The sequence below is a fragment of the Nerophis ophidion genome, linkage group LG05 (genome assembly GCF_033978795.1).
Source record: "Nerophis ophidion isolate RoL-2023_Sa linkage group LG05, RoL_Noph_v1.0, whole genome shotgun sequence".
Lineage (NCBI taxonomy): Eukaryota > Metazoa > Chordata > Actinopteri > Syngnathiformes > Syngnathidae > Nerophis > Nerophis ophidion.
Genome location: NC_084615.1, coordinates 20,343,886 through 20,370,942, shown reverse-complemented (window position 1 = coordinate 20,370,942; position 27,057 = coordinate 20,343,886). Strand labels below are relative to the sequence as shown.

Here is a 27,057-nt window from a genome sequence, read left to right as displayed (position 1 = left end):
TAGTCGAAACTTGTCAGGTACAAAACTTGACCTTACTAGCCTATATAAATCAACCATTTATAAATACACATCAGTAGGCTTCAACATACATGGCTAATATTGTAAACCCCACATTCTATATTTTCATGTATATACTGCCTCTCTCATTCAGTAAATGGAAAATTCCGTTCCGTTTTTTAAAGCCGTCTGTCATAAAGTTTTTAGCCTGGGTGGATGGACGGACGGACGGACGGACGGACGGACGGACAGACAGATAGATAGGTAGATAGATAAATAGATAGATAGATAGATAGATGGATGGATGGATGGATGGATGGATGGATGGATGGATGGATGGATGGATGGATGGATGGATGGATGGATGGATGGATGGATGGATGGATGGATGGATGGATGGATGGATGGATGGATGGATGGATGGATAGATAGATAGATAGATAGATAGATAGATAGATAGATAGATAGATAGATAGATAGATAGATAGATAGATAGATAGATAGATAGTAGAGCTGCGAATCTTTGGGGGTCCCACGATTCGATTCAATATCAATTCACGGGGTCACGATTTGATTATCAATCGATTTTTTCGATTTAACTTGATTCTCGATTCAAAAACGATATTTTTCCCATTCAAAACTATTCTCTATTCAGTCAATACGTAAGATTTCAGCAGGATCTACCCCAGTCTAGGTCCTAGAGGTCCAGTGGTCACAGGTAAGAGCTACTCTGCTGGCTCTAGTCACAGCTTCCCCAACTTTTAGCTTTGCCTCTCTGTTAAGTGAAGGTACGTGTAAAAACCGAGCGTGATGGGATGTCATACCGTGGTTCAATAGATTTGATCATGAACCTGAAGCTTTCTCTCTCCACTGTGCTTTTTTGGTCGCAGATAGTAGAGCTGGGTGTCCCACGATTCAATCCAATATCGATTCTCCGATTATTAATCGATTTTTTCGATTCAACACGATTCTCGATTCAAAAACGATATTTTTTCGATACGAAACGGTTCTCTATTCATTCAGTACATAGGATATCTCTCGGCAGGGTTTTTGAGGGTGCAAGGGAGTTTGCCCAACCAGTCTACATGTGCTTTGTGGACTTGGAGAAGGCATTCGACTGTGTGGGGAGTGCTCAGAGAGTATTGGGTAACGGACTGTCTTATTGTGGCGGTCCGCTCCCTGTACGATCAGTGCCAGAGCTTGGTCTGCATTGCCGGCAGTAAGTCGGACCCGTTTCCAGTGAGGGTTGGACTCCGCCAAGGCTGCCCTTTGTCACCGATTCTGTTCAAAACTTTTATGGACAGAATTTCTAGGCGCAGTCAGGGCGTTGAGGGGATCTGGTTTGGTAGCTGCAGGATTATATCTCTGCTATTTGTAGATGATGTGGTCCTGATGGCTTCATCTGGCCAAGATCTTCAGCTCTCACTGGATCGGTTCGCAGCCGAGTGTGAAGCGACCGGGATGAGAATCAGCACCTCCAAGTCCGTGTCCATGGTTCTCGCCTGGAAAAGGGTGGAGTGCCATCTCCAGGTTGGGGAGGAGATCTTGCCTCAAGTGAAGGAGTTAAAGTACCTCGGAGTCTTGTTCACGAGTAAGGGAAGAGTGGATCGGGTGTCTTCAGCTCTATCGATCCGTTGTGGTGAAGAAGGAGCTGAGCCGGAAGGCAAAGCGCTCAATTCACCGGTCGATCTACGTTCCCATCCTCACCTATGGTAATGAGTTTTGGGTCCTGACCGAAATGACAAGATCACGGGTACAAGTGGCCGAAAATAGTTTCCTCCACCGGGTGGCGGGACTCTCCCTTAGAGATAGGATGAGAAGCTCTGCCATCCGGGAGGAGCTCAAAGTAAAGCCGCTGCTCCTCCACATCGAGAGGAACCATCTGGTCAGGATGCCACCGGAACGCTTCCCTAGGGAAGTGTTTCGGGCACGTCCGACCGGTAGGAGGCCACGGGGAAGACCCAGGACACGTTGGGAAGACTATCTCTCCCGGCTGGACGAAGTGGCTGGGGAGAGGGAAGTCTGGACTTCCCTACTTATGCTGCTGCCCCTGTGACCCGACCTCGGATGAGCGGAAAAAGATGCATAGATAGATAGATGGATAGATAGTACTTTATTTATGTTGACATGTATAATGGATGCTAGTATGACAATGACAATAAGTGGATTGATTGGTTTAATCATCTCTAAAACTTTACTTTTCTCCATTATATTGGGTATATTTTGGGGGATTTCGAGATAAAAATCCATCCGATGACATTGCGTTCTACTTCAATCAATAGAAGTTAGATGAGGGGTGTCAAACTCAAATACAGAGTGGGCCAAAATTTAAAACCGAACAAAGCCGCGGGCCGAGGTTGAACAAATTAACCTTTTAATAGGTTTAATAAGTTTTGCATTGAATACTGAACAAGCAAGGCTTATATAACTTTATATTGACATGCAAAATCGAGTTTCTAATAATAATTAAAAAATATCAATGGCATATCAAATAAAATGTAAATAAAAATGGAATGCCTCTTTTCGGCGGTGGGGTTGAGGTGGACGGGGTTTGGTGATAGTGGGGGGTGGATATTGTAGCGTACCGGAAGAGTTAGTGCTGCAAGGCGTTCTGGGTATTTGTTCTGTTGTGTTTATGTCGTGTTACGGTGCGGATGTTCTCCCGAAATGTGTCATTCTTGTTTGGTGTGGGTTCACAGTGTGGCGCATATTTGTAATAGTGTTAAAGTTATTTATACGGCCACCCTCAGTGTGACCTGTATGGCTGTTGACCAAGTATGCCTTGCATTCACTTGCGTGTGTGTATAAGCCACATATATTACGTGACTGGGCCGGCATGCTGTTTGTATAGAGGAAAATGTGGAGACAGGTTGTAGAGAACGCCAAAGGCAGTGCCTTTAAAGCCCACCCCAAATATTGTTGTCCGGGATGAAATTCGGGAGGGGCACTGAACTTCAGGAGTCTCCCGGGAAAATCGAGAGGGTTGGCAAGTAAGAGTGTTAGCGGTGAATGCGGTGTTACGGCGGCGGCCCAGCTCTAATGTTAATTTGATATTGCCTCAATGGCCAAGTGAAATTACACGGAGGGCCAAATCTGGCCCGCGGGCCAGAGTTTGACCCCCATGAGTTAGATATTTGAAGAACTTACAAGAATGATGTCAGGACTGGCGCCTCCAACCCTGCCCTCCCACGTCAAGGTCCCCAACGGGGAGCGACATGGTGTGCTCAGGGGTGAGTAGCCTGGGGACTTGTCCCCTTTGTTTTGCAGTTTCAGTCCAACCTTGTGACGGTTCAGTGTCTTCAGGAGATCAGCCGTTTCCTCTGAGCTCATTTTGTCAAAATAGATAGTAGCGCCCACAATCTGGTCACCTTTGAAATAAAACGACACGGTAAGAACTCTCACGTTCTGGAGTTAGGATGGTCTCGAGTTGAGAGGAACAAAAAAAAGGCTATACCTTCGTATACTTTCCCGGACCGTGCCGCGGGCGACTCTCCTTTCACTTCTTTGACGAAGATCTCTCCTTCACATGTCTGCTCGATGGTCAGTCCGGTTTTGTCTGGGCCTTCCCAGTCTGGAAAGAGCACTTCCCTGGTGTCCTCCTCGTCGGCCATCTGTAAATTCCAACCCACAAATAACAGAGATGAGAATGAGGTTTGTTTTTGTTTTCACTGGACTGTGTGAGATACCTTGTTTTGTTTGTCCTGTGTTCAAACCCCGGCGGAGAAGAACGTCACACTCAGTGTTCCTGCGTAAAGAAAGCAATGAAATTCAGAATGCATCAACATCTTAGACATTTTTAGAACACATCTCTCAGGCAAGTCTATGCCTGGACTGAATAGTTGAATTCCCAAAGATTAACACTAGGTGGTGGTAAAATCCTTCCAGACAGTACAAGTTCTCACTGGTATGCACTGAAATAAATGTGCATACTGCCAAGTGTATTTGACATCTGTACATGATTTTCAGTTCTTGGTTGCGTTCCAAGCACCAAAGCTCCCTGAAAGCATTCTAACACCCCGACGAAGCATTGAGCATCAGACAACTCCACAAAGTACATAACTCAGGTTTACAGTTGTGGTCAAAGTTGACATACACTTGTGAAAAAAACATAATGTCATAACAGTTAGAGATGCTACCTCAATAGAAGCATTTAAATTCCAATCTTAAAATTCATTTGTATACTCTAGCCTTTAAATAAACCAACTTTTTAGACCAGTTGATCTGCCGTTACAATCTTTTATTCAACATAATTCACATGTGAATAATATAAATACAGTCTATCATACAGCATTATTCACATGTGAATAATATAAATACAGTCTAATATACAGCATTATTCACATGTGAATAATATAAATACAGTCTATTATACAGCATTATTCACATGTGAATAATATAAATACAGTCCATTATACAGCAATATTCACATGTGAAGAATATAAATACAGTGTATTATACAGCATTATTCACATGTGAATGATATAAATACAGTCTAATATACAGCATTATTCACATGTGAAGAATATAATTACAGTCTATTATACAACCTTAGTCACATGTGAATAATATAATTACAGTCTATTATACAGCATTATTCACATGTGAAGAATATAAATACAGTCTATTATACAGCATTATTCACATGTGAATTATATAAATATAGTCTATTATACAGCATTATTCACATGTGAATGATATAAATACAGTCTATTATACAGCATTATTCACATGTGAATAACATAAATACAGTCTATTATACAGCATTATTCACATGTGAATATTATAAATAAAGTCTATTATGCAGCATTATTCACATGTGAATAATAAAAATACAGTCTAATATACAGCATTATTCACATGTGAATAATATAAATACAGTCTATTATACAGCATTATTCACATGTGAATAATATAAATACAGTCTATTATACAGCATTATTCAAATGTGAAGAATATAATTACAGTCTATTATACAGCATTATTCACATGTGAAGAATATAAATACAGTCTATTATACTGCATTATTCACATGTGAATTATATAAATATAGTCTATTATACAGCATTATTCGCTAGCAGTTAACAAGTGTCACATGCCAAGTTATATGACTCTAGGGTAAACGGTTGCAAAATTAGCTCAAAAAGCCATCACTTTACTGTTAGCATGCTAACGTAAACATGCTAACAGGTATCTTGTTTCACATATCAAGTTATATGACTATAAGGTATTAGAGGAAAAAGTGTAACATTTGCTAAAAAAGTTAGCACTTTAATTTTAGCGTGCTAGCATGCTAACAGTCAACAAGTGTCACGTACCAAGTTATATGACTGTAAGGTATATGGCTGCAGAATTAGAAGAAAAAAAAGTTTAATATTAGCTGGAAAAGTTGTCTCGCTAATATTAGCATACTAGCATGCTAACATAATGACTGGGTAAGAATATATACCAAAATGCAGTATTTGCTGGTGTAAACATAGAAAGTAGCAAAAAAGCTAGCATGCTAATATAAGAGATGCTAGCAACAATTAGGGAGGTTTGTGTCATGTTTGTCCTCCTACAGAAACCATAAAGCAAAAAATATATTTTCTATATTTTTTTCCCCTCATCTTTTTCCATTTTTCATACATTTTTGAAAAAGCTCCAGAGAGCCACTAGGGCGGTGCTAAAGAGCTAGCACTTTACTGTTAGCATGCTAACATAAACATGCTAACAGGTAGCTTGTTTCAGATATCAAGTTGTACGACTATAAGGTATTAGAGAAAAATGTGTAACATTTGCTAAAAAAGTTAGCACTTTAATTTTAGCGTGCTAGCATGCTAACAGTCAGCAAGTGTCACGTACCAAGTTATATGACTGTAAGGTGTATGGCTGCAAAATTAGAAGGGGAAAAAAAGTGTACTATTAGCTGGAGTAGTTGTATCGCTAATAGTAGCATACTAGCATGCTAAGAGAATGACTGGGTAAGAAGATTGACCAAAATGCAGTATTTGCTGGTGTAAACATCGAAAGTATCAAAAAAGCTAGCATGCTAATATAAGAGATGCTAGCAATAATTAGGGAGGTTTGTGTCATGTTTGTCCTCCTACAGAAACCCCATCCATCCATCCATTTTCTACCGCTTATTCCCTTTCGGGGTCGCGGGGGGCGCTGGCGCCTATCTCAGCTACAATCGGGTAGAAGGCGGGGTACACCCTGGACGAGTCGCCACCTCATCGCAGGGCCAACACAGATAGACAGACAACATTCACACTCACATTCACACACTAGGGCCAATTTAGTGTTGCCAATCAACCTATCCCCAGGTGCATGTCTTTGGAAGTGGGATGAAGCCGGAGTACCCGGAGGGAACCCACGCATTCACGGGGAGAACATGCAAACTCCACACAGAAAGATCCCGAGCCTGGATTTGAACCCAGGACTGCAGGACCTTCGTATTGTGAGGCAGACGCACTAACCCCTCTTCCACCATGAAGCCCCCTACAGAAACCATAAAGCAAAAAATATATTTTTTATATTTTTTTCCCCCTCATCTGTTTCCATTTTTCATACATTTCTGAAAAAGCTCCAGAGAGCCACTAGGGCGGCGCTAAAGAGCTAGCACTTTACTGTTAGCATGCTAACATAAACATGCTAACAGGTAGCTTGTTTCACATATCAAGTTGTATGACTATAAGGTATTAGAGAAAAAAAAGTGTATAAATTACTAAAAAAGTTAGCACTTTAATGATACGGCTCTAGAGCCGCGGGTTGCCGACCCCCGGTGTAGACATACAAAGTAGCAAAAAAGCGAGCATGCTAATATAAAAGATGCTAGCAACAATTTGGGAGGTTTGTGTCATGTTTGTCATCCTACAGAAACCATAAAGCAAAAAATATATTTTTTATATTTTTTTTCCCCTCATCTTTTTCCATTTTTCATACATTTCTGAAAAAGCTCCATGGAGCCACTAGTGCGGCGCTAAAGAGCTAGCACTTTACTGTTAGCATGCTAACATAAACATGCTAACAGGTAGCTTGTTTCACATATCAAGTTGTACGACTATAAAGTATTACAGAAAAAAAAGTGTATAATTTACTAAAGCTAACAAAGCTAGCATAAAACGTTAGCATGGTAGCAAAAATATATATATATACGTGCTCTAACGACTACAAATAGTACTTATATTTGACCTCTTTGACCATAGTCAGCCTGTTCTATAAGTCAACGAAGCAAAATACAAGACGGAGGCAAACATAGCGAAAATAACAACTCAAGTAGCCGTCCGCTAATGCCGAGGAAGAAAATGAAAAGACGGTTCTCATTAAACCCTTTTTAGACGGGTGGATACTGGAAAATACATGAAATAGTTTGACATGATTTTCATTCCGCTACTCCAAAATAGACGTAGGCTCTCAGCGTGTCGATACCAAGAGCTGGCTAAAAAATAAAAATAAAAAAAATAAAAAATGACGCCAGAATGTGAAAACTCCCCCCAAAAAAATTTTTTCTTTCATTCTGTCATTTTGGCTTGGAGGAGGCTTGAGATATAACGTGGACGAATCAGATAAAAAACGAGACGTTGCAACACTTTTGGACGCCGCCTCCCTCATTCCAACAGCTCCAATAATCCCTTTGTGACCATTTTTGGAAGGTTTTGGGTCTCTGGGAGTCTGCACGTCAACCACGCCTTTATAGGCACTGATTACACGGGCAGCAAACATAGCCTGCGAACCTTTCACATAATGCTAATGTTTGACTTCTGCGTGCCTCCTACTAGATCACTGACAAAGGATGTTGTTGACTGGATAGGAGACAATTTGCATTTAGCACCTTGAAAGTCCAGAAATGTAGAGTGTTTTATAAATATAACACACACATATATATAGACGTATATATGTATGTATGTATATATGTAATTATACAAACCCCGTTTCCATATGAGTTGGGAAATTGTGTTAGATGTAAATATAAACGGAATACAATGATTTGCATATCATTTTAAAATCATATTCAATCCAATTTGATGTTCAAACTCATAAACTTTATTTTTTTTTGCAAATAATAATTAACTTAGAATTTTATGGCTGCAACACGTGCCAAAGTAGTTGGGAAAGGGTATGTTCACCAATGTGTTACATCACCTTTTTATTTTAACAACACTCAATAAACGTTTGGGAAATCAGGAAACTAATTGTTGAAGATTTGAAAGTGGAATTCTTTCTCATTCTTGTTTTATGTAGAGCTTCAGTCGTTCAACAGTCTGCTGTTGTATTTTACGCTTCATAATGCGCCACACATTTCCGATGGGAGACAGGTCTGGACTGCAGGCGGGCCAGGAAAGTACCCACACTCTTTTTTTATGAAGCTACGCTGTTGTAACACGTGGCTTGGCATTGTCTTGCTGAAATAAACAGGGGCGTCCATGATAACGTTGCTTGGATGACATCATATGTTGCTCCAAAACCTGTATGGACCTTTCAGCTTTAATTGTGCCTTCACAGATGTGTAAATTAACCCATGCCTTGGGCACTAATACACCCCCATACCATTACAGATACTGGCTTTCGAACTTTGCCCCTATAACAATCCGGATGGTTATCTTCCTCTTTGTCCCGGAAGACACCCCGTCCACAGTTTCCAAATATAATTCGAAACGTGGACTCGTCGGACCACAGAACACTTTTCCACTTTGCATCAGTCCATCATAGATGAGCTCGGGCCCAGCGAAGCCGGCGGCGTTTCTGGGTATTGTCGATAAATGGGTTTTGCTTTGCATAGTAGAGTTTTAACTTGCACTTACAGATGTAGCGACCAACTGTAGTTACTGACAGTGGTTTTATGAAGTCTTCCTGAGCCCACGTGGTGATATCCTTTACACACCGATGTCGGTTTTTGATGCAGTACCGCCTGAGGGATCAAAGGTCCTTAATATCATCGCTTACGTGCAGATTCTCTGAACCTTTTGATGATTTTACGGACCGTAGATGGTAAAATCCCTAAATTCCTTGGAATAGCTCGTTGAGAAATGTTGTTCTAAAACTTTTCGACAATTTGCTTACAAAGTGGTGACCCTCACCCCATCCCTGTTTGTGAATTACTTTGCATTTCATGAAAGCTGCTTTTATACCCAAACATGGCACCCAATTAGTCTGCACACCTGTGGGATGTTCCATATAAGTGTTTGATGAGCGTTACTCAACTTTATCAGTATTTATTGCCACCTATCCCAACAACAAAAAAGTGTTTATCAGTTTGAACATCAAATATGTTGTCTTTGTAGCATATTCAACTGAATATGGGTTGAAAATGATTTGCAAATCTTTGTATTCTGTTTATATTTACATCTAACAAAATTTCCCAACTCATATGGAAACGGGGTTTGTATAAATATTTCAAGTTAAATGTTGTTTTCAACTACAATCGATTCGTTAATTACAAATCTTACTTCTTTCTTTTCAGTCGCTCGACAGCACCAATTGTAATCTTCCTTGTTTTGTTTGCACTTGTCATATTTCACATTACCCCTCTCGCCCAAGAAGCGAGAGATATTTGGGCGTCACACCTCCGCCATATTTCAGCGAGAGCGCTGGAAGGGTGGGTGCGGCGCCAGCAGCGACGGAGGTGGGAGGCAACGACCTTTAGCGAGGAAAGGGTCAGGGGAGGAAAGGGTAAAAAAAAAAAAAAAAAAAAGATAGTCGAGGAATTGCCGGAGGAATGTCAACCTATGAGTTCACAGCCCAGGGAGTGGAAGACAACAAGAAGGAGCTCCCTCCCTTTGGGAACTTTTCATTAAATTCTCTCCTGACGTATTTCGGTATAATTATTATTATTTTTTTTTTTTTTTTTTTTCTTGCATTCCGAGTATCATCCGTCATAGGGGTGTCCAAACTTTGGCTCTAGGAGGGCCATTTCTGGCTCCTTTCCCCAATGCCTGCGACACATTTTACCGACACATTAAACCAGGGGTGTCCAAAGTGTGGCCCGCAGCTAATCGTTTACCGGCCCCGCCACACATTCTGCAAAAATTGCAAAACTTATAATATTGCAAAAATTTAAAAAAACATTTTTAAAAAGTGGAATGAGGTGAAATCTAATGAGAAAAAGTGCCATACAGGCAGGGTTTTTTTTCCCTTTTGTCTTTATTTTCTTTCTAAAAAATGCATGTTATAGTGAATTATTACTTAAAAAATATCACTTTAAAATGTTTTATGTGGAAAAGATATTGCATATGTTGTGTGGTTGCCATACAAACAAAATAATAGTTCAAACTTAAAATCGACAGATATATCGGAAGTTGATCTTGTAATTTAAATGTTTAAAGTAAAAAAATAATAATAATGAAAATATATCACTTTATGAGTGGGGAACCTTTCGGATCTCAAGTACATTTAGTAGGATTTTATTCAACTTTTCACTGTGATTACTCAAAAATATTCAAAAATTAAAATCAATGGTGTTCTGCATTATTGATCTTTGAGGGTTTTAATTGTTAAATAATTGCTAAATACATTAAACACATGTTTATTATTGCAATTTAGTCCTTAAAATAAAATAGTGAACATACTAAACAACTTGTCTTTTAGTAGAAAGTAAACAAACAAAGGCTGCTAATTAGTCTGTGTCATTTATCATTCTATTATTTTGTCAGGGACAAACTGTAAAAATGGATGATTAATCTACGTGTTCATTTACTGTTAATATCTGCTTATTTTTCTGTTTTAACATGTTTTATCTACACTTCTGTTAAAAGGTAATAATCACTTATTCTTCTCTTCTTTGATACTTTAATTTTGGATGATACCACAAATTTAGGTATCAATCCGATACCAAGTTACAAGATCATACATTGGTCATATTTAAAGTCCTCATGTGTCCGGGTACGAATTTCCTGAGTTTATGAAGACAATATGAATTTTAAAAAAAAGGAAACAAGCTGTATCGTAGTAGTATCAACGAGATACGCTCTTGTACTTGGTATCATTACAGTGGACGGCAGGTGTAGATCCACCCATGGCATTTGTTTACATTCAGAAGTGCTCGCTTTTGTTAGCGGTGAGCTATCGTATCCTCCTACGGTGTGTAGTGAAGCATGTTTTGCTATTCATCGTCCTCCAGTGATAATAATACTTGTAAGAAACGTACTTTATTTGTCGCCACGGATGCCAGAGTTAGTGATTTAGAAGTAGCTAAAACACTGTTAGCCTTAAAGCACCTCTCCCAGAGGGCGTTTCCGTGTTATAGCTTCACCTGTATCGTCAATTTTTAGACGAAAATGCGTCCGTTCTCCCTTGCTTGTAAGTACTCTGTGTGTGTGCACTGCCGAACGTGCTCCTCTGCTTGTAAAACCAACAATGTCATGACGTGACGACGACGGGTGTGGGGGGAATGGGACCAATACTTTTTAGAGGCGGTATAGTACCGAATATAATTCATTAGTACTGTGATGCTATACCGTTCAACCCTATTATAAATATTACCTGTTACAAGCGGGGCCCTCACTAAAAACGAGTTTGGCACCCCTGTTTTAATGTCATTCGTGTAAAAAAAATGTTTTTCTGTACCCGGCCCTCGCTGGCCAAAAGTTAGGACACCCATGATCTATCACATGTGCCGTGCTCGAAGCCGGGAGAGGACAAAGGCCTCCATTAGCGGTCTAGACTTTAACCCAGGGGTGTCCAAAATTTTTCACTTTCAAAACCAATACAATATACACTTTTTTTTTTTTTTTATTGTCGGGGCTCCCTCAAGTTAGGTCTTGAGTTTTAGTCTTAAACAAGGATCAAAATAAGTCATATATATATTTTTTTTTTCATAAAACCCTTAAATCGCTAATTTTACTTAAGTATTTTTTTTCTACTTTTTACGAGCTTTTTGTCGAAACCCTATTTTTGGAGACAAAATATACAATATTTTTCCCAAAAAGATTTTCAAAGATTTTAATGTGAAGATATTGGATCCCCAAATAGGTCAATAATTCATAGTAAAATGTATTATATATATATATATATATATATATATATATATATATATATATATATTTTTTTTTTTTTTAGCAAAGACAGTTATTAAATTCCACTAAAATCCTTGGGGATCCAAAAGTGCCCCACTCATAAAAAGGTCATGCTTTTTTAAATATTTTTTTTATTTTTCATTCAACACTTAAATCTCTATAACAGCTCCAGATAATATATATTGTATTTGGTTTAGTATATTTATAATAACAATCAATAGGATGATTAGTATAATTAGTATTAGTATATAATTAGTATGGATTTTTTTTTTCTGATTTTCATATTTTTCATGTTTTTATGTTTGTTGTATTTATGTCTTTTTTGTCCTTATATCAATCAATCAGTTCCTGGGGGTGCAGATCACTGACAATATAACCTGGTCCCTACACACCGGAGCTCTTGTAAAAAGAGCTCAGCAGCACATGCATATTTTCCGTCGGATGAAAAGAGCACAGCTCCCTCCGCCCACATAGAGAGCCTGCTGACCAACAGCATCTCTGTCTGGACTGGAGTCTGCAATGCCTCAGACTGGAAGTCTCTCCAGAGAGTGGTGAGGACGGCGGAAAAGAATATCAGGACTCCTTTTCCTCCTATCCAGGAGATCACAAAAAGCCGCTGCCTGACCAGGGTTTAGAAAATCTGCAAAGACTCCTCCCACCCTCACCAAAGACTGTTTTCACTGCCAGACTCTAGGAAGAGGTTCTGCAGCCTCCGTAGCACAACCTCAGGCCGTAAGACTCTTGAACGCATCATAATTAAATTATCCCCTCAACTCCCCCCAAAAAGGATTAACTCGCTGGAATAAAAAAGGCAATATAACATACATCCATAAACATGGACGCATGTGAAAAAGTGCAATGTATTTATTTGTACAGTAATCTACTTATTTATATCTGCACCTTATTGCTTTTTTTTTTTATCCTGCACTACTAAGAACTAATGCAACAAAATTGTGTTCTTATTTGTACTGTAAAGTTCAAATTTGAATGACAATAAAAAGGAAGTCTAAGTCTAATAATTTATAGCAACATTGATTTTTATTCATTATTATTTTTTGAGAATAAAAAAAAAATGGTGTTATTAGAGTCAACAATGCAACTTTTTCTCGTTGCATTTCACCAATTTGCTCTTTTATTCCACTTTTTATTGTTTAAAAAAAAACATATATTTTAGTATTTTTAGAATGATGTGCTGCGGGCTGCAAATGGCCCCCAGGCCACACTTTGGACACCCCTGCTTTAACCACAGCACATATGGACGTCTTCCTGTCCTATAGGGGCCCACCAGGGGCCGTTTCTTCCGCGGGAAAGAAATAAATCATCCAAAGATGCTGACTTAAAACAGGCTGTTTCATAAGAAGGGGGGAGAGGGGTTCGCAACAGGTGGCGGCCGACAGGGGCAGGGGCGGGGGGGGATCGTAAAGGGGATCGTGTTTCCGCTCTAGTCGCAGAGGCGCGATCTTCTCAATTCAAAGAAAGCTTTGCGACAAACATTCCGAGCGAGCGTTTCTGTATAATGGAGGGCTGTTCTGAGGTCACGCCGTCTGCGCGGCCTTGGAGCGCAGTGGCGTGTTGGGGGGGCGGGGGGGTGCAGGAGGGGGGGTCTGAGGTTGAATTTTCCCTCCCTGACCAGCAACAGATGTATGCGGAGCATTTTCTTCTTGACATCAGGTCAAGGGCAATTACCTTGGATAGCTGGAGCGAGGCCAAGGGCTTCGGTCCAACGCGTTGGATCTTGTTTTCTTGACTTCTGTTGACAGAAATGCGAGGAGGGTTAGGATTGGTCGTAGTCTTTCATAAACAACTGCCTGATCTCTTTGGTTTATTTCTTCTGTCACAGTAACACACGTTGCCGCCAAAACAATTTCCACCTTCTGCAAACCGCTAATGTATGTATATACATTAATGTATGTATGTATGTATGTATGTATGTATATATGTATGTACATCCATGTATATATGTATGTATGTATGTATGTATGTATATCCATGTATATATGTATGTATGTATGTATGTATGTATGTATGTATGTATGTATGTATGTATGTATTTATGTACATCCATGTATGTATGTATGTATGTATGTATATCCATGTATATATATGTATGTATGTATGTACGTATTTTTGTACATCCATGTATGTATGTATATCTGGATGTATATACATCTATGTATATATGTATGTATGTATGTATGTATGTATATACAGTACATGTATGGATGAATGGATGTATATACCTGTATGTATGTATGTATGTATGTATGTATATCTGGATGTAAATACATGTATGGATGTATGTATGTATATACATGTTTGTATATATGTATGTATATAGTGTATATTTGTATGTCTATACATGTTTGTATGTATGTACATGTATATATATACACGTATGTATATATATATCTGTATGTATATACATGTCTGTATGTATGTATGTATATACATGTATGTATATATTTATGTATGTATATCTTGATGTAAATACATGTTTGTATATATGTATGTATGTCGTGTATATCTGTATGTATATACATGTTTGTATGTATGTACATGTATATATATATATATATATACATGTATGTATATATATCTGTATGTATATACATGTTTGTATGTATGTATGGATGTATATATGTATGTATGTATGAATACATTTATGAATGTACTGCATGTATGTATATCCATGTATGTATGTATATATTTATATCTATACATATATATGTATATACATGCATGTATATATTTGTCAATATATGTATTTAAATGTATGTATGTATATACATGTATGTATGTATGTTTATCCATATATATATATATATATATATATATATATATATATATATATATATATATATGTATGAATATACATGTATGTATATATTTGTCAATATATGTATTTATATGCATGTATGTATGTATGTATGTATGTATATATTGATATATGGATACATTATATATATTTATATTTTATATAATGTGGTGAGGTGGCAACTACCATCCGAATGCAGCTAACCTCAAAAAGGACAGGTGGTAGAAAATGGTTGTATGGATGGATGGATATTATTTTATATATATATATATATATATATATATATATATATAATATCCATCCATCCATCCATCCATATATATATATATATATATATATATATATATATATATATATATAAATTAAAATCTGTTAAAAACAGATTACTTTGCGAGGAGAGTTAGGATTGGTCGTAGTGTTTTCAAAAACAACTATGTATTCTCAGTCTGATATCTTTCTGCATCCTCTGCAGTTAATTATTGGTGTATTTCTTCCGTCACAAAGGTTGTGCAAAATGCTAATGTATGTATGTACACATTTGTACTGTATATATGTATGTATGTATATAAATGTTTCTATGTATTTGTATGTGTGTGTATGTATATGTACAGAATGTATGTATGTTTATGTAGGTGTCTATCTATATGAATGTATGTATATATGTATGTACATGTATGTATATATTTGTCAATGTATGTATGTATATATGTAAATATATGTATATATGCACATAACACATATTTACACACACATACACATGTATACATTATACACAGACATATATATATATATATATATATATATATACATATATATATACATATATATGTATATATATATATATATATATATATATACACATATATATATATATGTATATATACAAATTACAAATGCTAATGTTTAGCATGTCTAGGGCAAATTTTATGTAAATTACATCGAGCTAGCCCATTTTAAAATGTTACAGTGTATATGAGCGCCTTCTTCTTACTTTGTTGCCATCGAAAATTGCAACCTTTTCCTCGCCAGCATTCCGACTGAGTCCGCTCCGAGTGCTTGACTGCTTGTTTACCGGCCACGTGCCTGAGATGGTGCTGACTCCATGTGCCACAGAGGCATCAAAATATTTGAATTTACGTGAACTGGGCTATGAAAAGTACTCTATTGGGTAGCCATCATCAGGTGACGATGGTGTTTCCCTCACCAGTGTTATCACACCAAAGGTTTTAATCACTCACTGGTCAAAGGTAGCGTGTCGCAAACTGAATAATGCATGTCAGTCGATTGTTTGTTTTGAGATAAACAGTAGATGCACACAGTGAGAATCACTCAGGAATTGAGCATTAAAAGAGATAATGCAGTAAATAAGATACAATTATTCCCTTGCTATCTCTACATTAAAGTAAAATATCAGTTGGATCTGACTATTATGTGAACTTCATATAATTACAAAATAATAGTAATACAAGTTTACCATAAAACTTTTTTTCCTTCACTTTGTACCCTGAGGCTTATAAAACAGTGCAGTTAATTTATGGACTTTTTTTTTTGCTACTAAATGCCATGTTTTGTGTCCAATAGTTTTCATTACAAAAAATAAAATAAATTCAAGTACGATAAGTAGCTACTTTTTTCCTACACTTTGAAACCTGCGGCTAATTTACGGGGTTAAAAAATAAATAAATAAACAAGCATAGACACTGAAAAGGTCTGTTATTGTTTGTGCTATGGCTCTATATTTTGGATTAGTTTGCTCATCCAAAAAGAGTTCAAAATGTAGTTTTTCCTTAAACCGAAAATAAAACCATCCATAGCGAATCTGCTCCGACGGATCCATCAGTCGTAACTCCAACAAAAGTTTGTAAGTTCACAATTTGACTAAAAACAATTCATACTTGATAGACTGTCCAGGTGAAATATCTGTAGAAGTGCTGGCGTAATGTAATCAAGCTAGCGCCGTTAGCATTAGCTACATCTAACACATGAGTGCCTATGTTGGTGTTGTTACCTTGCAATGGCATTCTGTTTGTGTTGTTTCAGTTTCACAAATTCCCCAGTAAACCCATCGTTGTACGTTTCTCTCATTCCATCCATCCATCCATTTTCTTGTCCCTTTTGGGGTCGCGGTGGGTGCTGAAGCCTATCTCAGCTGCATTCGGTCGCAAGCCTACCTCCATTAACCTCTCGCTTTTCCTGGTACACCCTGGATAAGTCGTCCCCTCATCGGAGGGTCAGTTTCTCTAATTCCTCAGTAAATTCAGCAATACGTGACTGTGGAGTTATTAAGTCTGTTTAGGTGATTGGAGTGAAGTGAAGTGAATTATATTTATATAGCGCTTTTCTCTAGTGACTCAAAGTACTTTACATAGTGAAACCCAATACTTAAGTTACATTTAAACCAGTGTGGGTGGCACTGGGAGCAGGTGGGTAAAGTGTCTTGCCCAAGGACACAACGGCAGTGACTAGAATGGCGGAAGCGGGAATCGAACCTGCAACCCTCAAGTTGCTGGCACGGCCACTCTACCAACCGAGCTATGCCGCCCCAAGAGAGCTAGCTTCCGCAGCTAGTGGGTCCAGGACGATGACTTCTGTTTTATTTGATCGGACGTTTTACTGCAGTGTTGCAGACACCGTTTGGAAACAATTAAGGTGTGTAATAAAATATTTCTGTGTAAATAACTAATTTTACAACTGCCGCTTATAGTCCGGTGTGGCTAATATATGGGAAAAAATGTCTCTAAAATGTACCGGCGCAAAGTTTTGTCCGGAAAATAATAATCGGATTTTATTATAATCGATTTTTGAAAATTATGAATCGATTTAGATTCGGAATGAGCTGGAAAACGTGATTCGATTGTGAATTGATTTTTGTTCAGCATCATTCCAATCAATCGAAACTAGTCTCATGAAGAAGTTTGTCAAGTGCAAAAATGATGATTCCTAATTATATGTGACTGTATTTTTCATCAATTTCACAGCAAATTTTCTGAGCATGTAATTTTTGTTCTTAATCCGACCTAGGCCTCATTCGGCATGTTCTGGTTTAAAATGTTGAATAAATGATCACCGTTGTGATGACTTCTGTTTTGTTTGATCCGCCGTTTTTACTGCCGCGTTACAAACACAGTTTGGAAACAGTTGAATTATGTTAATAAACATTTACAAAATTTACTAATTTTTCAGCTTATATATCTGCGGCTTATAGTCCGGTGCGTCTAATATATGGGGGAAAATGTCCCTAAATATATATAGCCCGGGAAATAATAATAGTTAAAAAAAGGAATTGTAATTGTAAGTTATGAATCGATTTAGATGAGTCAGAATTGCGATTTAAAGGTAAATTGATTCATGTGCAGCATCATTTCAAACTATAAAACAAGTCTAAAGCTCAAAAAGTCGTCAGTTTTCATCAGTTTGCAGCAAATTTGCTGAGTGTGTCTTTTTTTTTGTTCGCGGCCTGACCTCGTTCAACACTTTAAAACGTGCTGCTTTAAAATGTTGAATAAACGATCGTCTTTGTGATGACTTCTGTTTTGTATGATCAGCCGCTTTACTGCCTCTTACAAACGCAGTTTGGAAACAGTTGAATTATGTAAATAAATATTCACAAAATATTTATGTGTTAATAAGTCGTTTCAGATTGTATATATATATATATATGTATGTATGTACTGTATATATATATATATATATATATATATATATATATATATATATATATATATATATGTATGTATGTACTGTATATATATATATATATATATATATATATATATATATATATATATATATATATACATATAAATATATATACGGAATATATGGAAGAAAAAAAGGTTTTCTTCGAAAATGTTGTGGGTGCGGCTCATATCCTGGAGCGCTCTAAATACGGGAACTTAATCCAAAACACACACAAAAAACGCTTTGCAATGCATTTTTTTTTTGTTTTTGTTTCAGAGTATCACTTTTCGCATCAATGGGTCTTGCTGTAACTTGTCCCAAACGCTTACATAACTGGTCGTTGCTTCATCCCGCTGGCACAATTGGAAACAAAGCCATTCCTTTGTTAGCACAAAGTACAGACAGAACCGGATTCAAAGTAGGCGCAGGCAGGCATCTACTAGTGGGAACATGTCCCTCGGAACCGGTCTTCAGTCCCGAATGCAGCTGCCAATTCAGACCTGTGTTCAGGGCCAGAACCTAACGCCCCCATTCCGGTACAGTAAGTCGAATATCTCCATTAACCTCTCGCTTTTCCTGGTCCACCGTGCCACCTGGTCTCTGCGGCAGAAACACGAGATAAATGGCGCCCAGTAGCAGTTGCTTGTTTGTTTGCGTAAGGGGGCCTGTGCCGCGGCAGCTGTGCACACTTTGCATCCCCCCCCCGTGCTCATGTTGCAACTTAAGCAGCAAACTCAGCTAAAAGGCCCAAAACACAACACAAAGCATTTTAATATACACAAAACAAAATGAAGATAAACAGTGCAGGCCAAAATTTTAGACACATGCATTTTCTTTATTTTCATGATTATTTACTATTGTGGATTGTCTCATCAAAACTACGAATTAACACATGTGGAGTTATGTACTCAACAACAAAAAAAGGTGAAATAACTGAAAACATGTTTTTGCTCTTTGTTTTATAATGCATATTTTTCTGTTTTATGTTGCCCTTTATTTTGCTGCAGCTGTTACATATGCTGTAATATAGTAGATGGGGATTTGTTATTTATTGTATATATTATATAAAAATATAATAATATTATATATCAGTATATTTTATATACTGTATATATAACGTGTAAATATTACATATTTATTTTATATTGTTATTATGGTACATTTTTAGTCTACTTTATACCTGCAATATCCTTTCCATCCTTACCCTTTCCATCCTTTGTAACTAAGCTACTGTTTCGAAAAATTTCCTTTGTGGATCAATAAAGTTTGTCTAAGTCCAAATCTATATTTGATTTTCTTCAAAATAGCCACCCTTTGCTCCGATTACAGCTTTGCACACTATTGGTATTCTCTCCATGAGCTTTTTGTGCCCGTGTGTGTATGTCCTTTCCATCCTTACCCTTTCCACCCTTTGTAACTGGGCTACTGTGTGGAACATTTTCCCCTTGTGGATCAATAAAGTTTGTCTAAGTCCAAGACTATGTTCGAGTTTCTTCAAAATAGCCACAATTTGCTCTGATTACTGCTTTGCACATTCTTGGCATTCTCTCTATGATCTTCTTGTGCCCTTGTGTGCCGTATCCTTTCCATCCTTACCCTTTCCACCTTTGTAACTTAGCTACTGTGTCAAAATATTTCCCTTGTGGATCAATAAAGTTTGTCCAAGTCCAAGTTTATATTTGAGTTTCTTCAAAATAGCCACCCTTTGCTCCGATTACTGCTTTGCACACTCTTGGCATTCTCTCCATGAGCTTTTTGTGCCCTTGTGTTTATTATCCTTTCCATCCTTACCCTTTCCATCCAGGTAACTAAGCTACTGTGTCAAACAATTTCCCCTTGTGGATCAATAAAGTTTGTCTAAGTCTAAGTCTATATTTGAGTTTCTTCAAAACGGCCACCCTTTGCTCCGATTACTGCTTTGCACACTCTTGGCATTCTCTCCATGAGCTTTTTGTGCCATTGTGTGCATTATCCTTTCCATCCTTACCCTTTCCATCCTTTGTAACTGAGCTACTGTGTGGAACATTTCCCCTTGTGGATCAATAAAGTTTGTCTAAGTCCAAAACTATGTTCGAGTTTCTTCAAAATAGCCACCCTTTGCTCCGATTACTGCATTGCACACTCTTGACATTCTCTCCAAGAGCTTTTTATGCCATTGTGTGCATTATCCTTTCCATCCTTACCCTTTCCATCCTTTGTAACTGGGCTACTGTGTCAAAATATTTCCCTTGTGGATCAATAAAGTTTGTCCAAGTCCTAGTCTTTATTTGAGTTTCTTCAAAATAGCCACCCTTTGCTCCGATTACTGCTTTGCACACTCTTGGCATTCACTCCATGAGCTTCAAGAGGTAGTCACCCGAAATGGTTTTCACTTCACTCGAAGCCCATGGAAAGAATGTCAAGAGTGTGCAAAGCCGTAATCAGAGCCAAGGGTGGCTATTTTGTAAAAACTAGAATATAAAACATGTGTTCAGTGATTTTCACCTTTTTTTTTGTTACACACATAACTCCACATGTGTTTATTCGTAGTTTTGATGCCTTCTGTCACGGCCCGGCTGCACTCCAGCTGCAGCAGGCGGCTGCATTCATTCGTCCAATCAGTCAGCACTCAACACACCTGTCGCTGATGAGCTCCTTGGGCTTCTTAAGCCAGTTCAAACCTGCATTCCGGGCCAGAACGTAGCGACCTGTTCCAGTACAGTAAGCCGAATACATCTAGCTCTATGCTCACTCTCTCTCCCTCTCTCTCTCTCTGTGTTTCTCCCCCTCCGTGGTCATGTGTCTCATCTCCCTAGTCGTCTTCCAGCAGCATTCTTCCGTTCCCGCGTCACGAGCTGTGTCTCGTCTCCCCCTATTTCCTCTGGTTCCCTGGCTGACTCTTGGATTTCGACATCCCGCCTGGACACGGACTCTTGACGCCGCGCCCCTGCCCTTGAGCTCACGCCTGCCCACGGACCTCCGAGCTTGCCTTTCCCCCTTGGACTTCCGGTAACACTCATCAGATAATCGCTACACATAGTCGCACGCCATACACATTTTGGATTGGCTTCACATTCCATTCCATACTTTTGTTAATATAATAAATAGAGCTAAAAGTACGTCCTTGCATTCCGTGCCGTCTTTTTTTCTCTGTCCCGTAACACCTTCAGTGATAGTCTTCAACAGGAGTCACCAACCTTTTTGAAACCAAGAGCTACTTCTTGGGTACTGATTAATGCGAAGGGTTACCAGTTTGATACACACTTAAATAAATTGCCAGAAATAGCCAATTTGCTCAATTTACCTTAAACTCTATGTTATTATTAATAATTATTGCTATTTACCTTCGTGGAAACACTGATCATCTTATTGATCTCTCACAATAAATATATATTTTTGATGACATGTTTTAAATAAATTAAAATCCAATCTGCCCTTTGTTAGAATATATAACAAATTGGACCAAGCTATATTTCTAACAAAGACAATTCATTATTTTTTTCGAGATTTTCCAGAACAAAAATTTTTAAATTTGAAATAGCACAATACGAAGTTCCTGCAGTCCTGGGTTCAAATCCAGGCTCGGGATCTTTTTGTGTGGAGTTTGCATGTTCTCCCCGTGAATGCGTGGGTTCCCTCCGGGTACTCCGGCTTCCTCCCACCTCCAAAGACATGCACCTGGGGATAGGTTGATTGGCAACACTAAATTGGCCCTAGCGTGTGAATGTGAGTGTGAATGTTGTCTGTCTATCTGTGTTGGCCCTGCGATGAGGTGGCGACTTGTCCAGGGTGTACCTTGCCTTCCGCCCGATTGTAGCTGAGATAGGCGCCAGCGCCCCCCGCGACCCCGAAAGGGAATAAGCGGTAGAAAATGGATGGATGGATGGATGGAAATAAGATTTAAATTTGATTCTACAGATTTTCTAGATTTGCCTAAATATTATTTTTAAATTTTAATCATAATAAGTTTGAAGAAATATTTCACAAATATTTTATGTCAAAAAAACAGAAGCTAAAATGAAGAATTAAATTAAAATGTATTTATTTTTCTTTACAATATTTTTTTTTTTTTACTTAACATTGATTTAAATTGTCAGGAAAGAAGAGGAAGGAATTTAAAAGGTAAAAAGGTATATGTGTTTAAAAATCATTTTTAAGGTTGTATTTTTTCTCTAAAATTGTCTTTCTGAAAGTTAAATAAAAAAAGTTAAAAAATTAATGAATTTATTTAAACAAGTGAAGACCACTTCTTTAAAATATTTTCGAGGGTTTTCAAATTCTATTTGAGTTTTGTCTCTCTTAGAATTAAAAAAGTCGAGCAAAGCGAGACCAGCTTGCTAGTAAATAAAAAATAAATAAAAAATAGAGGCAGCTCACTGGTAAGTGCTGCTATTTGAGCTATTTTTAGAACAGGCCAGCGGACGACTCATCTGGTCCTTACGGGCGACCTGGTCTATGTTGGTGACCCCTGGTCTACAATGTAAATAGTCATGAAAACCCACTGAATGAGGAGAAGGTGTGTCCAAACTTTAATCCCGCACCGTCAGTGTGTGTCGTTACACCCTAGATTTTGTTTCGCTTGTTTTGGCGTCAAGGTGTGCCGCACCCTTTGAGACATCACACGCCCACGAGTGGACACCGAGAGTGGGGTAAACAAATAAAAACACATGTCGAGAAGAGAACACTATCCGGGAGTCGGTGTGCTTGCAGAGGGAGCAGCAGCCCCACCCAGGCCTCCAGTCACACACACATTCCTTGATAGAGCCGCCGGGCCAGCTGGAAGCGAGCCCAGCCTCTCCCTGCACTGACGAACGCCAACAAAATTCTGCGGACAACCTGCGTGAAGACACTTTCTACGTGGTGCACACATTCAGACAAAAACTTTCCTGCCGGACGCCAAAAAAAGAGCCCCTCAGCCAGGCATAAATCGATCGTTTCGGCGAACAAAACACAGTGGCCGGGGTTACGGCTCCGGTGTGAGTGAGGAAGCCGCTTTATAGGGTTTGGCAAAAGGCGCGAAGAAAAAGTCCACAAAGAAGGGAAGGAAGAAAGGAGGCAGCAAATTATTGTCAAAACAGAATGGACTTCTTGTTCTTCTCACACCGTGCAAGCAGAGGGGGGAGGACGTTGAAAGACCCGGCCTCCGCAAACATCCAGATAGGGTATGCATGTGTGTGTCTATGTGTGTGTGTGTGTGTGTGTGTCTATGTGTGTGTGTGTGTCTATGTGTGTGTGTGTGTGTGTGTGTGTGTGTGTGTGTGTGTGTGTGTGTGTGTGTGTGTGTGACGCACGTAATAAGGAATGCAGGGCCAAGATAAGTGGTTTGCCTTCCAGTACTGCACATACAGTACAGCAGTCCTAAACCAAAATCTCAAGTCCTGCATGAGAACAAAGCCTACGTCTTGAAGCTGCTGTGACTTTGAGAACAGTTCTAAACAAAGACTGGGATTTCCAACTAAATTGTTAGGGGGACACATTTCCAGAAAGCCAGACTTCCCCCCTCAGTACTAGTCTAATTTTCCATCCTAGTCCGAAGTCGGGTTGGGGAGGCAGGAACCTAAGCAGAGAAGCCCAGACTTCCCTCTCCCCAGCTTCTTCGTCCGTCTCTTCCCAAGGGAACCTGAGGCGTTCCCAGGCCAGCTGGGAGACGTAGTCTCTCCATTGTTTGATTGATTGTTTGAAACTTTTATTAGTAGATTGCACAGTTCAGTACATATTCCGTACCATTGAACACTAAATGGTAACACCCGAATACGTTTTTCAACTTGTTTAAGTCGGGGTCCACGTTAATCAATTCATGTTTCCTGGGTCTTCCCCCTGGTCTCCTACCAATCAGACGCGCCCTAAACAACTCCCCATGGAGGCGTTCGGGAAGCATTCAGACCAGATGCAATGTGGAGGAGCAGCGGATTTACTTGGAGCTCCTCCGGAATGACACCATACCAGCCCCCGGAGTTCAGTTCAAGACTTGGGAGACAGACATTTTTGTAAAATATTCCTAAAACCACATAGAGGAACTTGGTCCTTACACATCGGAACCTTGCCAGTAAACATAGAACACAAAGGTCCAAACTTGTGACTTACATAACTGAGGCGTTCCTCGAGGCACCCTGTTAGGTCCTCTCCTTTTTGGGAGCAACTCATTTGTTGCTGTAGCTCGGTTACCTCAGACGCAGTCAGCAGTATTTGTTCAATTCCTTTAGTTTCACGATGCAGACATTGTATCGGTCGGTCGTGGTGAAGAAGGAGCTGAGCCAGAAAGCAAAGCTCTCAGTTTACCAGTCGATCTACGTTCCCATCCTCACCTATGGTCATGAGCTTTGGGTTATGACCGGAAGGACAAGATCATGAGTACATAGGAACTGAAATGACCGTGTTTGCTGGCAACGTTCTAATGTGTAAGGACCTGTGTTTTCAGTGGTCCGATTTCCTCCAAGTGGTTTTAGGAATATTTTGCAAAAATGTTTGTCTCCCAAGTCTTTAACTGAACTCGAGGGGCCGGTCATTCCTAACCCTACCAGTTGACTTGCCCAAAAGTGGACCTAAACACAACCTTGAGGAACACTCGTAAAACTAAAGGAGTTAAACAAATACTGCTGACTGTGTCTGAGGTAACCGAGCTACAGCAACAAATGAGTTGCTCCCAAAAAGGAGAGGACCTAACAGGGTGCCTCGAGGAACGCCTCAGTTATGTAAGTCACAAGTTTGGACCTTTGTGTTCTATGTTTGCTGGCAAGGTTCCGATGTGTAAGGACCAAGTTCCTCTATGTGGTTTTAGGAATATTTTGCAAAAATGTTTGTCTCCCAAGTCTTGAACTGAACACAAGGGCCCGGTCATTCCTAACTCTACCAGTTGACTTGCCTAAAAGTGGACCTAAAACAGGACCTTGAGGAACACTCGTGAAACTAAAGGAGTTGAACAAATACTGCTGACTGCATCTGAGGTATCTGAGCTACAGCAACAAATGAGTTGCTCCCAAAAAGGAGAGGACTTAACCTAAAAGGGTGCCTTGAGGAACGCCTCAGTTATGTAAATCACAAGTTTGGACCTTTGTATTCTATGTTTGCTGGCAAGGTTCCGATGGGTAAGGACCAAGTTCCTCAGTAGTTTTAGGAATATTTAGAAAAATTGTTTGTCTCCCAAGTCTTGAACTATACTCGACGGGCCGGTCATTCCTAACCCTACCAGTTGACTTGCCCAAAAGTGGACCTAAAACAGAACCTTGAGGAACACTCGCAAAAGTAAAGTAGTTGAACAAATACTGCTGACTGCGTCTGAGGTAACTGAGCTACAGCAACAAATGAGTTGCTCCCAAAAAGGAGAGGACCTAACAGGGTGCCTCGAGGAACGCCTCAGTTATGTAAGTCACAAGTTTGGACCTTTGTGTTCTATGTTTGCTGGCAAGGTTCCGATGTGTAAAGACCAAGTTCGTCTATGTGGTTTTAGGAATATTTTGCAAAAATGTCTGTCTCCCAAGTCTTGAACTGAACTCGAGGGGCCGGTCATTCCTAACCCTACAAGTTGACTTGCCCAAAAGTGGACCTAAAACAGAAGCTTGAGGAACACTCGTGAAACTAAAGGAGTTAAACAAATACTGCTGACTGTGTCTGAGGTATCCGAGCTACAGCAACAAATGAGTTGCTCCCAAAAAGGAGAGGACCTAACCTAAAAGGGTGCCTTGAGGAACGCCTCAGTTATTTATGTAAGTCACAAGTTTGGACCTTTGTGTTCTATGTTTGCTGGCAAGTTTCCGATGGGTAAGGACCAAGTTCCTCTGTGGTTTTAGGAATATTTTGCAAAAATTTTTGTCTCCCAAGTCTTCAACTGAACTCGAGGGGCGGGTCATTCCTAACCCTACCAGTTGAATTGCACAAAAGTGGACCTAAAACAGAACCTTGAGGAACACTCGTGAAACTAAAGGAGTTGAACAAACACTGCGGACTGCGTCTGAGGTAACTGAGCTACAGCAACAAATGAGTTGCTCCCAAAAAGGAGATGACCTAACAGGGGGCCTCGAGGAACGCCTCAGTTTTGCAAGTCACAAGTTTGGACCTTTGTGTTCTATGTTTGCTGGCAAGGTTTCGATGGGTAAGGACCAAGTTCCTCAGTGGTTTTAGGAATATTTAGCAAAAATGTTTGTCCCCCAAGTCTTGAACTGAACTCGGGGGTTTTGGCCCCTGGTCCCCCAGTTGAACATCCCTGACTTAAGCTCTCCCAAAAGACAAAAATGAAAGTAGAGTTCATTGTTTTCTCCCGCGTCCCTGGAAGTACGAGGTGGAAAGGACCTCTGATTGAATTTCCTCTGCCGAGGTTCAAGTGGGGAAGGGAGTGTTTCCTTCAAAACACCGGGCTGTGTTTTTATTGGACAGCTTCCACGCCGCCGACGTATTCGATACCAAACGCCAAACGCGCCGTTGTTGCAAAACAACCACCGGAGTGAACTAAAGCGCTCGCATAACAAAGACACTCCCGCACATGATCCCCGGGCGGCGATTTGTAATTAAACCAGGATTTGTCTTTGTGTCCGTCCCAGCTGCCATTGGACGAGGAGCAAGTGCCAGTCCATTCATAGAGCTGATAAGTGTAGAAAGGTT

At 39.3% G+C, this 27,057-nt stretch overlaps 1 protein-coding gene across 1 annotated transcript in view; it reads right to left on the bottom strand.

Annotated features, from left to right (window-relative positions):
* The window catches only part of ahnak (AHNAK nucleoprotein), a 59,904-nt gene that overhangs the window by 20,578 nt on the left and 12,269 nt on the right, over window positions 1-27,057 (bottom strand). The window contains exons 2-5 of the mRNA XM_061900324.1: window positions 13,674-13,737; window positions 3,684-3,742; window positions 3,452-3,608; window positions 3,145-3,365 (exon numbers count right to left, since the gene is read on the bottom strand). Of these exons, the coding sequence (XP_061756308.1) occupies window positions 3,145-3,365; window positions 3,452-3,608 (378 nt within the window). The 5' untranslated portion in view covers window positions 3,684-3,742; window positions 13,674-13,737. The remainder of the gene's footprint in view (window positions 1-3,144; window positions 3,366-3,451; window positions 3,609-3,683; window positions 3,743-13,673; window positions 13,738-27,057) is intronic.